General features: G+C 38.9%; 2 protein-coding genes across 2 annotated transcripts; one reads left to right on the forward strand and one right to left on the reverse strand.

Annotated features, from left to right (window-relative positions):
• Positions 1–28: 28 nt before the first annotated feature.
• On the forward strand, positions 29–7326 carry rnf115a (ring finger protein 115a; the record flags this gene model as incomplete). Its single annotated transcript, XM_079240973.1, has 9 exons — positions 29–181; positions 2760–2818; positions 3049–3103; positions 3309–3592; positions 4297–4365; positions 4468–4540; positions 4630–4723; positions 6093–6208; positions 7187–7326. 9 exons carry the CDS (start codon positions 29–31, stop codon positions 7304–7306), a joined length of 1023 nt encoding a protein of 340 aa, XP_079097099.1. The 3' UTR covers positions 7307–7326.
• A 2104-nt stretch (positions 7327–9430) lies between these two features.
• Positions 9431–14035, reverse strand: gba1 (glucosylceramidase beta 1). The gene is made up of 11 exons (XM_079240972.1): positions 13753–14035; positions 13477–13668; positions 13257–13403; positions 12856–12989; positions 12607–12779; positions 12429–12518; positions 12194–12341; positions 10522–10746; positions 9860–10023; positions 9645–9761; positions 9431–9570 (listed from the first exon to the last, which is right to left on the reverse strand). Exons 1-11 carry the CDS (start codon positions 13823–13825, stop codon positions 9465–9467), a joined length of 1569 nt encoding a protein of 522 aa, XP_079097098.1. The 5' UTR covers positions 13826–14035; the 3' UTR covers positions 9431–9464.
• Between the last annotated feature and the right edge of the window lie 664 nt (positions 14036–14699).

The following is a 14699-nucleotide window of genomic DNA, read 5'->3' on the forward strand; positions in this document are numbered from 1 at the left end:
CGCTGTCCGCTCGGCAGCGCCGCGGTGCATGTCGGTCCGGAAGCGGACAGCTGCCTTCAGTCTGTGGAGGACCGACGTCAGTGTTTGTGCTGCTCTGGGGAAGATGGCGGAGGCTGCGGCTGTTCCCCCGCATCGGTTTTTCTGTCACTGTTGTAAGGGAGAAGTAAATCCCAAACTCCCGGTAAGTCTAATGATCGTGTATCATCAATCACAAAATCTTGTACAGGACATGCAGCTGACAAGCTTGTCTTCCGGAAATTATGGGTTTGTTTCGCCTGCTTGCTACAGCTAACCCGCCGCTAGCGTGTTAGCAGCTAGCAGCGTTTGTTGCCTTTTACTCACCAGATAAACTCAGACAAATGTTTTCTTTTGCAAACAGATTTTAGAGCAAACGCTGACGGGTTTTGTTGGGTAGGCAGGTGTAACACGGTATTGTCAAGGCGGTTTTTTTTTAAGGTTTTGGTCTAGGTTTATTGTTACAGAAAACAACAAACAACCTAGAAAGATGTGTTTCAACAATTCTATCAAAAAGTCATATAAATAAGAGGAGGGCTGACACTTGGCTGCTTTTGTTTTCAGTTTTCATTTCTGTTCAAACATACTATTGACAGGACGAGTAGGGGATTATTCGGGGATATTTACACTCGCCGTGTTTAGTTTCTGTTTTGAAATCAACATAAGGAGTAAGTGACTGTCTAGAAACAAACATGACCGAAATCTTAACAGACCTTACTTTGCTGGAGGAAGCCTTCGTTTTATCTTCTAAATACACGGAAACATAACTTTTTATGTTAATATTTTATCTCCAACAAATTTGTATAATTTTGACATTATAATTGAAATATCTACATCCAATGTTATGATTGAGGAAGTTGTGTGTGTGTGTGTATATATATATATATATATATATATATATATATATATATATATATATATATATATATATATATATAATGTGTATATATATATGTATGTAATATGTATGTGTGTGTTTACGTGGTTTTACAAAGAGCTAATATATTGATTGATTGATTTAGCTGGTCATCATGGAAAACACACGTTTTTGTTATCATGAAGAAATCTTTTATGTCATTGTCAAACCTGAACTGTTACACCATATTGTGTTTGGTTTGCTGTTTTCCTGTTCTTTATGAGAGATATCTTTTACTTTAATTACTTTGGATGGATAAAACATACACACTCAAAAGGGGGCTTTTTCCTGACATACCTAAATGAAAAGAAGCTTTTACCTTTTTAACAATTAAAGTTTAAAAAATGAATATGAACTTCTTTACCTATTAACCACAGAGCTCATGAGTACATCAACCCAATTGTTTTTTGTTGTCACAGCCATAGTTTTTTTTTCATATAGTTGTGTAAAAAGGCTGGTGGAAGCTAGCAGAAATGTCGCATTTAATCACGTTGTCTTACACCCTTTCTTCTGTTCTGCCACCAATTTACACCTCCAGGTGCAGCCACTTGCATTTAGATGAGATTCTCTTGACATCAGGGATTTTCTTTGAAATGCATCAGTGCAGCCGTAGATTAATATTGTTTTTAACCCAAATGAAAAACAACAGTCCAACAACTTGAAGGACACAATTTGTCAAGTTTGCAGCAAAATAAGTGGCTGCCAGACTTGCATAGCTGATTTTACATATATAGTGCCATAAAAGGAACTAAAATGAAATTTTTTTTTTTTTTTGGATAATTGGCTCTCAAGAAAAAAACATGAGATAGTTACTGTTGTTATTGTCATTTGAAGCTTTGTCTATATGTCACTAACTATAGATTGGTTTGCTTGTCTTGGAAACATGAAAACACGAGTCCAATGAAATGTTTTGTCAAAGCCAAATGACTGCAAGACCCCCATATTATTGCATAACACTACCTCAGTCTATTTCGAAGATCATCTTTTAGTCACATCTTTTAGTATCCATTTATTAAACAGAAATATAAACTGTTATAGCTTGTTTTTGCTTACCATGGGATTTCTTAACCAATTTTGAGCATGAAATTAGTTTCAGATCCCCAAACCTGTGTAAATCATGCTAATAGAATTTGTTAACTCGTCATGAGTTTAAGCATGCAAGTAGTTTGTATTATTTTCAAAAGCTTCAATTAGATTAAATGTTATAAACTGATAATTTTGTGACTCATTTTTTCCCTAGCAAATGCATTGACACAGGTAGATGGCTGGCATCTCTCCCAACTTTCTCTGTATATTAAATGACTCCAATTAAATCATGTTTTCATTGCCAAGAGGCCCTGAATTTCATTGACAAGACAACATAATTGCATAAACTGGCAGTCATGTTTTCCTTGTTCTGTCACAGATTTTAAAATGCAGCGCTTTAGGTGTGGTTGGTAGACCAGCTCTACCTCCTTGGTGACATTCATAAAACACCAGCCTTCACACATATGTGTCTGATATCTATTACTTTATATGCTCTTTTGTTGATAAGTCAGTCTGGAAAGGATCTTTAATGTTTTCATGATTAACTTGTAGGGTATTATGACAGTTTTCAGGTGGTAAGAAACACATAAGCCCTGCAACTTTAATTTGATCAGATTTTTATTTTATTTTTTTAAATTCCTCTCAAGTTGTGCTAAAATATTCTTAACAGTTTGCATGAAATAAACAGAAAATGAATCTATAAATACAGCAGCATTTTCTGTGATTGTCTTTGTAGAAATATCCACTCCCCTTATGTGAACCTGTTTGAATACTTCTCAGTCTTTGTCGTTACTCCTTCCAGGAATACATCTGTCCAAGATGTGATTCAGGTTTCATAGAGGAAGTAACAGAAGACTCCAGGTAAGAGACTTTAACAATTTGCATCACATTTCCAGACAGCACGTGACATTAAAGCCTTTTAGTGTTTGTCTGGAGCAAGAACAATATTGACGCTGCATCTTACAGCTTACTCATAATACTCATGATGCAGTCTTGTTCAAGACTTACACTAATGTGGGACACATGTGGAGGGGTTCACTACATATTGCTAATAATGCGTCTTTTGTCCCCTTATGCGTTGTTTCCCTCAGTCTCCTAGAGGGTGGCGCAAATGGGATAGATGACACAGCCACACAGTTTGCAGAGGTACGACTGGATCTGAGCTGAAAGGTTTTTGGAAGCAGAGGAAGGAATGTGGGATAAAGAAGCCTGATAGAAATAATTTAGAAATAACTAAATATGTGTCTTTCTTTGTTTTCTCCTCCCACTTTTTTTTTTTTTTTTACCCCCTGCTCTTTGCTTGTTGTTTTTCTATCATTTCTTGTTTTCTCCCCTCTAAACATCCCTGTAGCTATGGCACCTCTTGTTACTGGAGCGGCCATTCACAACAGACAGTGACACCCCTGACTCAGAACCTCGGCTCCCTGGAGGACGCCTTGGGGGATTCGGTGATCTGGGAGGGTTAGGAGGTGGACCGATCGGGGGATCTGTCCCTGCAGGTCTAGGAGGGACTATGGGGGGGCTATTAGGAGCCGGGGAACCATGGGGACTCGGACGTCCTCCTCGTCTGCACACTCAGAGGAGATACCGGTCCAGAGGCAGCAGTAGGCCAGATCGCTCACCTGCTGTGGAAGGGTAATTTGGCTGATTCAGCGTTTTGTCCTTAGTCTTGATGGATTCTCTCTCTTATAACGACAAAGCAATTTATGCTCTCATGCTTCTTTCACTCTGTTGCAACATGCTGTGGCTCAGACGAAGTTGCTTGATCATGACAACTCCAGTCTATGACTATTGGTAGCAGAAGCTTTTAAAAAAACTGCTTGGTGCTCTGATTTGCTAAAAATGTGCAAGTGGTCTGTTTATGATGCAAACCGCATGCCAGCACAGTCATGTCAGCCATGTGCAAACTCCATATCATGTATGGCATAACTGATTCCAAAATACCCGGAAGTTGTTTACATAAGGCTAGACTTCAGCTTTCTTTTGTTTGTGTATCAATAGAAAAAAAAAGAGGTCCAGCAGTTGGGAAAACACAGGATAATATATGACGCCACAAGTTATGTTTTAAAGCAGGAAACACCAGAGAGGACAACGTTTTGAAATTATGTACAGGAATTTTGCATGTAATAACCTTGTTATTAAATGTTACAGAAGTAGGCCTATTAATTTTGCTTGACTCAGTGTGGCTTGTGCAGATATGCACTGCTTTTGAAGCTCTTTGAGGAGAAAAACTTTTTGTAACTGTAATACAGCCGCTGTAGTGTTTGGACATCAAGGATATAGTACAAGCTTTTGTAGGATTTTGTTGCAGCTTTAACTTTTCATGTTTTCTGTTTCAGAATTGTACAACAGTTTCTCGCTGGTCTCTTTGCCAACTCTGGAGTCCCTGGCTCGCCTCCCCTATCATGGTAAATTGACACTGCTGTAACATAAGTGTTAATGACACCTAAACTTTTTTTTTTTTTTTTTTTCCCCCCCCATCAACGTTGGCTTCTTTGCGTCTCTTCCAGGACAGGGATGCTGCATTCTAACCCGGGGGATTATGCATGGGGACAGGGAGGGTTAGACGCAGTGATAACACAGGTGAACTCCTCACTAAGCCAGTGTATTTTTATTTTATTTTTTAAAATCTTTTTATTCTTGAATTTATGTGCATTTGTGTGGTTGTGTAGTTACTAGGACAGTTGGAGAACACAGGACCTCCTCCAGCAGAGAAAGAGAAGATCTCTTCTCTCCCAACTGTCAATATTTCTCAGGAACAAGCAGGTCGGTCACATTTCATTCCTGTTTTGCCTTTGCTACACCCTTAAAGTAAAAACTGTAGCTATGCCTTGGCTTAAGTTTCCATTTAAAGTCATGACTAGTTTTTTGTTGTTTTTTTTTTGTTTTTTTTTTGCAGGGGGTGGGGAGTAATTTTCTGATCTGTTAAAGATGCATTTCAAAACCTTGCAACCTTCAAATTTTGTGTTCTGGACTTGTTTGATGGCACAGGGATCCATTGTGTGCATTTCTGGAGCCGTTGCTCCCTAGCAGCGTCTTGAGGCTGAGAACCTGTGCTATGCGACTTTTTCTTCCGGACCATTGTGCGACATTGCAGCCAACTTTCGCTTTATGCATCGTGTCACGTGCTAGCGAGTAGATATAAACACACCGGCATGCTTCAAACATTCATGGCACTGATTCTGGGAAAAAAAACCACACACAAGAAAACATTATCAGAGAGGAAAAGAAAGAGAGAGGGGGACAGAGCAAGAGATAAGACAGTCATTTACTGGCTGTGTGTTGGATAGTTGGATGCCTAATTAGCCATTGATAGGGGTTTCACACAGAAATCCTCCAAAATTTGGTAGTGCATCTTTAAAGCTGTTGTTACCGTATGCTGCATCTTCACCGAGTACTCAGTAATTTGGAGAAAATTTGGAGTCTGACTCAACTCGAAATGCATATGTGTGGACAGGTTGTTAGTGTTATGACATTAGCCCCACCACCACTCTTATATCTTTTATTTATTAAAGACAAAAATAGCAAATACCAAATCTGTGATGGTTTAAAAGGAATTATTTGGAAGTCACATATGCCACACTGTACAGTCTTTAATTAAATCTTCATTAATTTAAATACTGTATATCTTAAAAACAAGGTTGGCCAAAGTGCTATACAATAAAAATGAACCTAAAGGAAGCACAAATCAGAAATAAAACCAGTATGATCTAAACAACAACCTTGAAAAACAAGGAATTAATGTATGCTGTTGCATGTTTGAAAAATTCTCTGAAACTGTCTGTTCAGGAGAAAATGCCCATTTACCTTGACAGTATCAACAGCTTGTTCCATAAATTACTTAATATCTTGCTCATCTCTCTAATCACACTCCTACATGATTCTTCTCCACTTCTACATGCTGTCCTATTTTACCACTCTGCTGTGACTGGTTATTATAAAGCTCTTTTTCTTTATGTCCTAAAATCATCACCGTGGTTTTCTCTGCGCCATGACTTTTAATCATGCAAACACAGTGTCTGCTTTTTGAACAATACAGCTATGCTACAAATTTAAGGAATCCTACTTAAAAAAAAACAAAAAACAATCTAATATGGTAAAAGATTAAAACAAGTTACCATCTCCACTCCTGTAGACTGCTGTATGGAATGTCCGGTGTGCAAAGAGGACTTCACAGTGGGCGAGCCAGTGAGACAGCTACCCTGTAACCACTTCTTTCACTCAGACTGTATAGTACCTTGGCTGGAAATGGTGAGTCACAATAAGTAACCTATATCAAGCTGTTAAATAAAATTATGGTGGGGTTCTCCCCTAATATAACAGTAGGAGAAACACTGCAGTAGATTTAGATATTTGACTGCAGCACTATCGTTGGAGGGAAAGCTATTCTTCCCAGTTCCTAACTGTATACATCATATACAACGTCCTTTACAATAAAGTAGTTAGCGGCTGCTCTACTTGCTGTCAGTGAAGTTAAAAATAAAAAGGCAAGAGACATTTTTTGTCAACTTTTTTGAACCATCAACTTGTAGTTCGTAAAAGTTTACCTTTACTTTTTTGCAAAGCATTAAAATCAAACTCAAAATTTATACTATAAGTATACTATATTTAATAATTCTATGGAGTTAAGTGTAGTTTTTTTCCCCTAATTCAAGGTTACTGTTTTGAAGTGAAGTGTTTAAGTACTTGGAAGCTAAAATTTAATGGCACTTCAGCTAAATTAAGTGGAGTGATTTTAAAACTCTGTGAGGATTTCATCAGGCATGTGTTTACATAAAACGGAGTTGGTTTGGTTTGTATCCTGCAGTTGCTCGCCAGTGACTAATAGTTCTGCCAATCTAGCCCAAAAATACCACATAAAACTGAACAAAAAGCTTTGCAACACTTTTAAGCATTAAAATCATTATCACCAACAAGTCTGCCACAAGTCCTGACAGACTCATAAATGTCTTGTGCTAAAGTGAGAGAGTAACCTCGTATATGACTAATACGGATTCCTCATGTATACTTAACACAACATCGCTCAGATAGATAAAAATGTAACTGAAAATATTGTTTGCATTTCTCTTGATCTTCAGTGTGGATGTGTCACATGAGATTAGGGCACCAAAAAAAAGAAAAGTCTGATGGGTTAGTAAAATGGGACTATAACAGACCAGATCTGCTGTTAAAACTCTCCCTCGATACTGGTGTCAGCTAATGTGTCCATTTTGTTGTTTGGCCATGCAGCATGACACATGTCCGGTGTGTAGAATGAGTTTGAATGGAGAAGACAGCAGCAGCCAGACCCCGTCAGAGTCCCCTTCCCTCTCTGTGGATCCTCGCACGCAGGAGAGATGGTCCTTCTGAGACGCCCACCTGTGTCATCCCTCAGTTCATCTTGCCTACATGCAAAACTCTTCTCACTTCCTTCCGTTCATCTCTGTTGCAGCCATAATCATCTCAATTTGACTCTGAATTTTTTTTAATGCCTTCTTCCTCAACCATGTACTATACAGATGTCTTAACTATCTGCCGTGATTTGCTTAATCCATTCTTTTTCCTGCCTAATACAAACCAGTCTAGATTGATGCTCATCCTGCCCAGCCTTTCTTCCTCCTCTCAAGCAAACTCCATCTACATCTTTTCTTTAAATGCACTGCTGCAATACACTATGATGGGGAATTGACAGACTTTATATTGCATTCAATGACTTCTTTACTCAAAGATAAGCTAAATCCTGCAGCTGAGCCCCATTAGGCAAATGGAAAAATTTTTAGTGGATCCATTCATCCTTTGCATTTACAGACAGGACATAACATGAACATCCATTGGCCCCAAAGATGTTTGATTATTATTTTTCTGTAGGGGATTGTTCCAGGAGGATGTGGATTGTACATGTTTACAGACTTGGCCTTGTTTTATTGGATTGTAAAGGAGTTCCCTTTATTGTGTCAGCACTCTGTTGTGTTCTCCAATAAAATCTCAGAGTATTTTATAGGAATCATGCTAAATGGCCACAAGCAGAAGCTGTGACTTCAGATGAAAGGGAGGGATTTGTTGCACCTTCCAGTACTTTTCTCAGTCTGAAAATGTAAACGTACCAGCAAGATAAAGAAATTAAATGAGAGCTCGGCCCCTTGTCTGATGCTTTAGAATTCACATAACCCCTCCTCTCGTGTGTGTGTGTGTATATATTATAAAAGAAAATGGCACCCTTCTGTCATTCTATTCTTGTTTGGCATTTTTATGACTTCTTTTGATGTAAATAATTTTAGTCCAACAAGTTAAGGTTTACAAAGGAAAACCCATTGAGAATTGAGATGCAAATATGAAATAAATGGTTAAACTGTATATTATATAAAAAGGTATATGATGTATTAATAAATTGACAAAAAGAAAACTTTAATTGGTGACAGCTCATTTAATGTGGCATTTTCTTTCCTTGCATTCAAAGTTGATACAGAACATTTTGAACAATGTGCTTTATTTACAATAAAATTAAATAGCAAAAGCAGAAGTAATTTACAAATTCTGTACATAATTTCAACAATTTCTCCAGTGATGTGACAGTGTGACAACACTTTAAGCTGAGCTTTGAGGCACTAGTGAGGATGCTGTGCAAGCTAATCTGGTGACCAGAGGGTGTTTTTTTTTTTTATATTATACCTCCCAGTACATGGTTCAAGATAAATAAAATTTAATTTAGGTGGAGTGATGCTGAAATAAAATGTTCTTTAACAAAATATTCAAATGACTTCAAACTCTTAAAAATGTAGTTATTAGTGACTTTATTGGTTTGAAAGTCTTTGACTCGGTTCATTTTTGTACAATTTTTTTTTTCTCATTTTCAAATATTGCTTGATTTGTTGTACCTTAGAAATGTGGAAATTGGAAGTGATCTGCTCTCCCACACACACCAGTGTTGCCATCACTAAAATAAAAATTTGTTTAAAAAAAAAAAACCTTAAGTAACCAAAAGTTTTAAATGCTGGCCCCTAAAATCTATAAAATGGACATGTGATGGAGGAAGTGAAAAAAATTTTTCAGTTAAACCAACCAGCTTGACGTTGCATATCTTTAGTTCTGCCAGTTAAACACATGACTCGTGTGAAAATTGCACATAAGAGGAAACATTCACTGGCAATAGTTGAACTGCATATGAGGGAAATGAGTGTTAGAAAAATACTTCACTGGCAATTTTATTTTCAGTTTATTCTGTGGCCTGCTGTGCGTGGTCGTGTCATCCACAGGCTATTTACTGTTTGCTCATGCTATTGATGTCCCTCGACGGTCATTAAGTACTAACAATCACAAAAGAGGCAGGCTCTGCAGGGGGTGGAGTAGTGTCAAGTGCACGACTCCTCATCCTGAATGTTGGCCTCTGAAAAGGTTCAAATTTAAGTTTCATTTAATGTAAGACAGTTTTGGTAATTAGATGATTTCAGTACAATATTTTAAAATGAATTTACTTTGGCTTGAATTTGAAATGTGCAGAGATTTTCAGGATGAGAACTTGTGTTAATGCTCAGTGTGTGTTCCAAGCCAGAGTAAGCAGTGAATGAGCCGGAGCAGTGCAGGGAATGTACCCCACAGCAGGATCCCAGACTTCAAACTGGATCTCTGATGGCGACCTACAAAACCAACCGCACACAGTTTTATATTTACCAGTTAACTGCATGTATTCACACAAGTTAAATGACAATACCTGTTGAGTATGATGAGCACCACTGAATCATCTGGTCTGACGAAGGCAGAGAACTCCATCTTTGTTTCTTCACTGGCGGACACCCCCACCCTCTGTGACCCCTCCCACAAGAACTTACTATGTTTAAAAAAAAAAAATATGAGGCTATCATAAGACTGCCACTTTGCAAAGAAGGACTAGATAATATGAATAGAATTGATGTAAGACGGATTTACCTGAAGTGGGCCATGCTATAAAAAGTTGGCTGCTTGTAGAAAATGTCACGCTTTGCATCCACTATAATAGGGCTGTCCACAAAGTTTTTCACCCAGTTTGGGCCACCAGTTTGGTCCAGTGCAAGGTTCCAATCAGTCCAGCCCACTACATAGTGATTTAAGTCCTAAAAAACAAGCAAACAAACAAAAGAAAAAACAAAACATGAAAGTTTAGTCTCCACTGCCTTGTGTGTTGTGAAACTGGAATAGTATTGGTCTTTCCATCAAGGACATGTGTTGAAGTGGGGCCAAATGTCTAGTTAAAATGCAGTGGGACAGCAGTTCTATCTGATCAATTTCCTCCTGATTCTGGATATGTCCAGAGGCTGAATGAGCCCATGCAAAATGGATTGAATGGAAGGAGTCCAATTTCCCTTGAGGGAGAGTGAAGAAAGAAGAAACAAAACACCAGTTCCAGCTTGCTTTGCTTGCTTGCAGGCTGTTTCTGTGAAGTGTGTGCAGCGGAGTGCAACTTGCAACCTGCACTGCAGCATGAAGGGAGGTGACTCACATTTCTGGGGACAGCTCACAGCTTGTTAAACTGACATCTGTTACAACAGATCTGACTTAACAAGCATAACCCTCATACACTCATACATTGCAGCAAGATCAGATGATCTCACCTCTATGATGTCGTGGGCGTACTGTTCGGCCCTGTCCCAGCTTCCCAGCTTCACTCCCCTGTCTCGTGGGTTCCAGCCAGCACAGGCCTCAGTGCCAAACAGGTAATACTCTGGGTAGAGATGATGGGTGGTTCCCAAGCTTATCTCTGCAGGGACAAATGTGTCCAGGTACCAGTGGACTCCCACGCCATGAATGTATCGCCCTGCATGAACATCATTTAAGACCTGTAAAGAATAAAAAACTTCAATCCTTGAGGCTCCTGTGCTGCAATCAGACTGCATCTCATGAGAAAATGTATCCTACAACTGTCTTTAAGACAACAGGCTGTGATACTTGCTATGAAAATGCATTCTAGTGTTAAAATGACTATTGTGATTATTAGATTTGTTGTGTTTCATATAAATATAAATATGCTGCTTATTTACAAATATGAAAGCTCATTCCAATCTGAAATTTATTTCATGTCAATTAAGTGCTTTCAATTTACTTGCAAAATCAGATGTGAACTTCCTTTTACTTCTGCCTGATGATATCTAAATATGGCCAGAACAAACAGTGTGAATTCAGGGCAGTTTTTTTTTTTTTAAATCTGAACATGAACTGTTTCAGAGCTGGTTATGAGTTGACTTTAAGTTACCATGATTATCTGGCAAAACTCAACACAGCTTGCTAATACAAATCTCACTTCATGGTACAACCCTCAGGGCTTTCAACTTTATTATTTGCTTTTTGGCTGTGCACCAAATACATGCGGAAGGAGATGTGACGCCACCAGATGACCGAAGCAAATATGATTATGGAACTGCATATTCATAACAAGAATATTTGCACTGAAAGCCAGGAAGGAATGCTGGCATACTGCAAGGCAAAAGGAAATTTTGGGAAATAAATATGCTGCTGGTGTGCTACTATGTATTGGTTTAATTCTTTAAGCTTTAGTCAGTTTCAATCTTGCTGTGCTCAGCAAGTGAAATTAAAACACTCCCAACTATCAGGACCACCAATTTTCTTTGTCAAAGCATCTTCAGGTATTTATATATAAATTTAATTAATTAGTTAATTAAGCAATGCTTCAAATGATACTATCAGGGCTTGCTTTTGGGTGTAATCATGGTTATGTGTGTGACTGCAGGCTGAACTTTACCATGGACACATGAACACATCCATCGCAACTTCTGGTACTACTGCTCATCACAGCAGTTGGTCTGCATCTCACACGGACAAGTAAAATTTTAAGTAATCAATACTTCGTCTCATAAGTGATAGTATTATTAGGCATTAACATTGAGCACTGCTTTTAAGCACACAATTTCTTATTTTGAAAATTACCTTTATAAATAACCAATTCAATACAAGTGAGACAAACATCTTAGTTGATTCCTATCAGTCGACCAAATATGTAACTAAATTCATTGAAGATTTGACAGCTTTTTTTTTTTTTTTTTTTTTTTGTTCTTCGAAGTTTTTCTTTAATATCCAAACACTTTCACTGTATTATATATCTAATTATATGTAATGTATTAAACAGCACTTTTCTCTCATGTTAACAAATTCATTTAATTTTTCTTATGTTGATGTTCCCGGTCTCTCAGCTGCATCAGCTTAGCTTTGGGGAAATTAAAAGTAGATATGACCTTCCCCAGTACTTTATCTCTTTATCCTTGGACTCACCACTTTGGCCCAGTGGGGCAGCAGCAGGCGGTTGTCATCCAGTATGATGATGTGTGTGTGTGGGAATGATGACGCATACATGGCAGGGCCTAAGTCCATAGCCACCCAGTCTCTCTGCTCCTCAGGAGTGAAACCCAGTGCCTGGAAACTAAAAAGAGAAAATGATGCTAGAAGCCACATGGAGGCTTCATGTCATTACGGATGAAATCAGTTCTAAAGTCGTGTGAGGAAAGACCTGTAGTTTGTCATACGTCCTGCAGAGGGCTCATTTCCTGTAGTGACTGCCCAAAAGGTCAAGTTATATTTAGCATATTCCTCTAGGAACCTGAGAGGAAGAATTAAAGCAGACATTAGAACTACTTTATTTTGTATCAAACTCCTCCATCACCACAAGGTAAGGTCATAAAAGTTACCTGATATAGTACTGAGCCCATGTTTTATGCTCCTTTCCCCCTGGCAGGCCCTTCAGGGAGCCCTTCCCTGTGAGTGCATCATTGGTTTTCATCCAGGCAGGGGCGCTCCAGGCACTGGCCAGCAGGGAGAGGGGTTTAGGAGACATAGCTTGGGCGTGCTGTAGGAGAGGGATCTGAGACAAAGAAGTGGGGAACAGTTATAACGAAAGGGAGAAAGATGGATACAGCTTTGTGTGACAAGATAGAGACCTTCATTTTCGTGTCCTCAGGGGCCAAAGTGAAACTGCTCAGGTTGTAGCCTCCAGGTTTGTCAGCATAAGTGTAAAGGCGGGTGGAGAAGTCACAACTGGCCATGGGGACACGCACTATACTGTAGCCAATACCTGCCAAAACAGAGTTAAAAAAAAACCCAAAAAGACTGAGGGGAAACTGAAACATTTATCATATGTCCACATAAACAATTGCAACAAAAATGAAATATTTTATTCATTCAGTTTCTATACCCCTTATTCCAGTTCAGATCTGTGGGGGAGTCGGAGCCTATGCCAGCGATTATCAGGCAAGATTGCACCATTGTGAGATACCGAACGAGGTTTGAAAGAGACATTCCAGCCATTGAAAAAGCTGTGTATTGCAACAGGATCGTGTACCTTCGTTTGAGAAGTACTGCCGCAGCAGCTGCTCCTGCGCACCATCAGAAAGAGATAGTATGTTGATGGCTGCTGCATCCGTCATTGCTCCGCCAAATCCCCTGATCCTCTGATACTTCTGGTAGGGAACAATTGTCAACCTGAGGCCTAGAAGAAAACACAGTAAGAAAAAGTGTACCACCAGTACAGACAGAGAATAAAGTGTTTCTCTTCCACTCACCTGCTCCAGTGCTGTTCATCTGTACCTGACCCTGACTGGCCTCCAACCTGCTGCCTGCCATACTGCTCAGGTAGGAGGAATAATTTCCCAGTGGAGGAAGAGTGACCAACCCAACACTGTCACAGTGGGTAGAATTACATTCACACACAATGGAGTCGTGGCCAAAGTTTCTGGCAAGACAGTTATTGCTACCTAGGGGGAAGACATAATAATGATACACGTGATTTGTCTTATTTCCAGACAGAAACGGCAACAGATTAAATGATTGTGTTTTACCTGAACAGAGGATCAATTCTGCAGCGATGAAAACAGGAACCAAAACAACAGACCATGGCACTGGAAATGCCATCTCATTTACAGACTACCTAAATTTAACTGAAAACTAATAAAGTTTGAAGAAAAAACACGACCAGACTGCTGTTCCCTCAGCTGACATGCGCACATTTCATCCGGAGGACTGTGTTGTTGTCCCAACCCAAATTATTTTGACCGCAAGTCGGACATTTCCTGGAGCTTTGGTTCGCGTATTTACGCTCCTGGTCAACTTAACCTCCTCTAATATGGCATCTCATGGCTTCCTAGGTAGTTTCATGTAGTTTTTCACTAGTCATGTGACTGAAGACAGTCACGTGAACAAACATGCAATAACCTGCACCAGGCGCCAGGTGGTGCTGCATCACCAAATAGGAAAAGTTGTCTTGGCTCGATTTTTATTTGGCCATTTTTAACTAGTTTAATTACATTTTGTTGTTTTTTTTATATTTCGAAAAATCGTTATTGGCTCATCATACGACGACCAAAATGGCAAGGCAAGTTTATCTGTGAGGAACAGCATATATGCAGGACTATTAAAAGTGCTTTGCAGGAAATCACTGTAAAAGATTTACAAATGCAGTGGTTCCTATACCCAGTAATGGTTTACTTACTGGAAGTTGTTCAAAGCCAACTAATTTAAAAAAAAGTATTTTTAATTTTATTACAAAAACTCTTAAATGTGTTTTCAGTGAATGTTTAAAAGCAGTGCTGAATGGCCTTCTTCTTTAGGCCCAGAAGTCCCAGTGCATAAGGAAGTGACAATTCTCATAGAAATCCATGGTTGGAAATGCCTCTGAAAACCACAATTGGTGAGCACAGTTCATTTCACCAAAGGTGCAAAGTTAAAGCTATTTTATAAATACACAAAGCAAATACCCAGAAATTTTACCCTATCATGTATTCTCACA

Source organism: Telmatherina bonti (genome assembly GCF_933228915.1).
Source record: "Telmatherina bonti genome assembly, chromosome: 5".
NCBI lineage: Eukaryota > Metazoa > Chordata > Actinopteri > Atheriniformes > Telmatherinidae > Telmatherina > Telmatherina bonti.

Excerpts from the sequence above, each read along its gene's own strand:
- gba1 (XM_079240972.1), bottom strand. The coding sequence starts at position 13,825 with ATGGCATTTCCAGTGCCATGGTCTGTTGTTTTGGTTCCTGTTTTCATC. Across the intron at positions 12,519-12,606 it reads TGGGCTCAGTACTATATCAG|GTTCCTAGAGGAATATGCTA; the intron begins GTAACTTTTATG and ends TCTTCCTCTCAG. Across the intron at positions 10,024-10,521 it reads ACGCCCACGACATCATAGAG|GACTTAAATCACTATGTAGT; the intron begins GTGAGATCATCT and ends CTTGTTTTTTAG.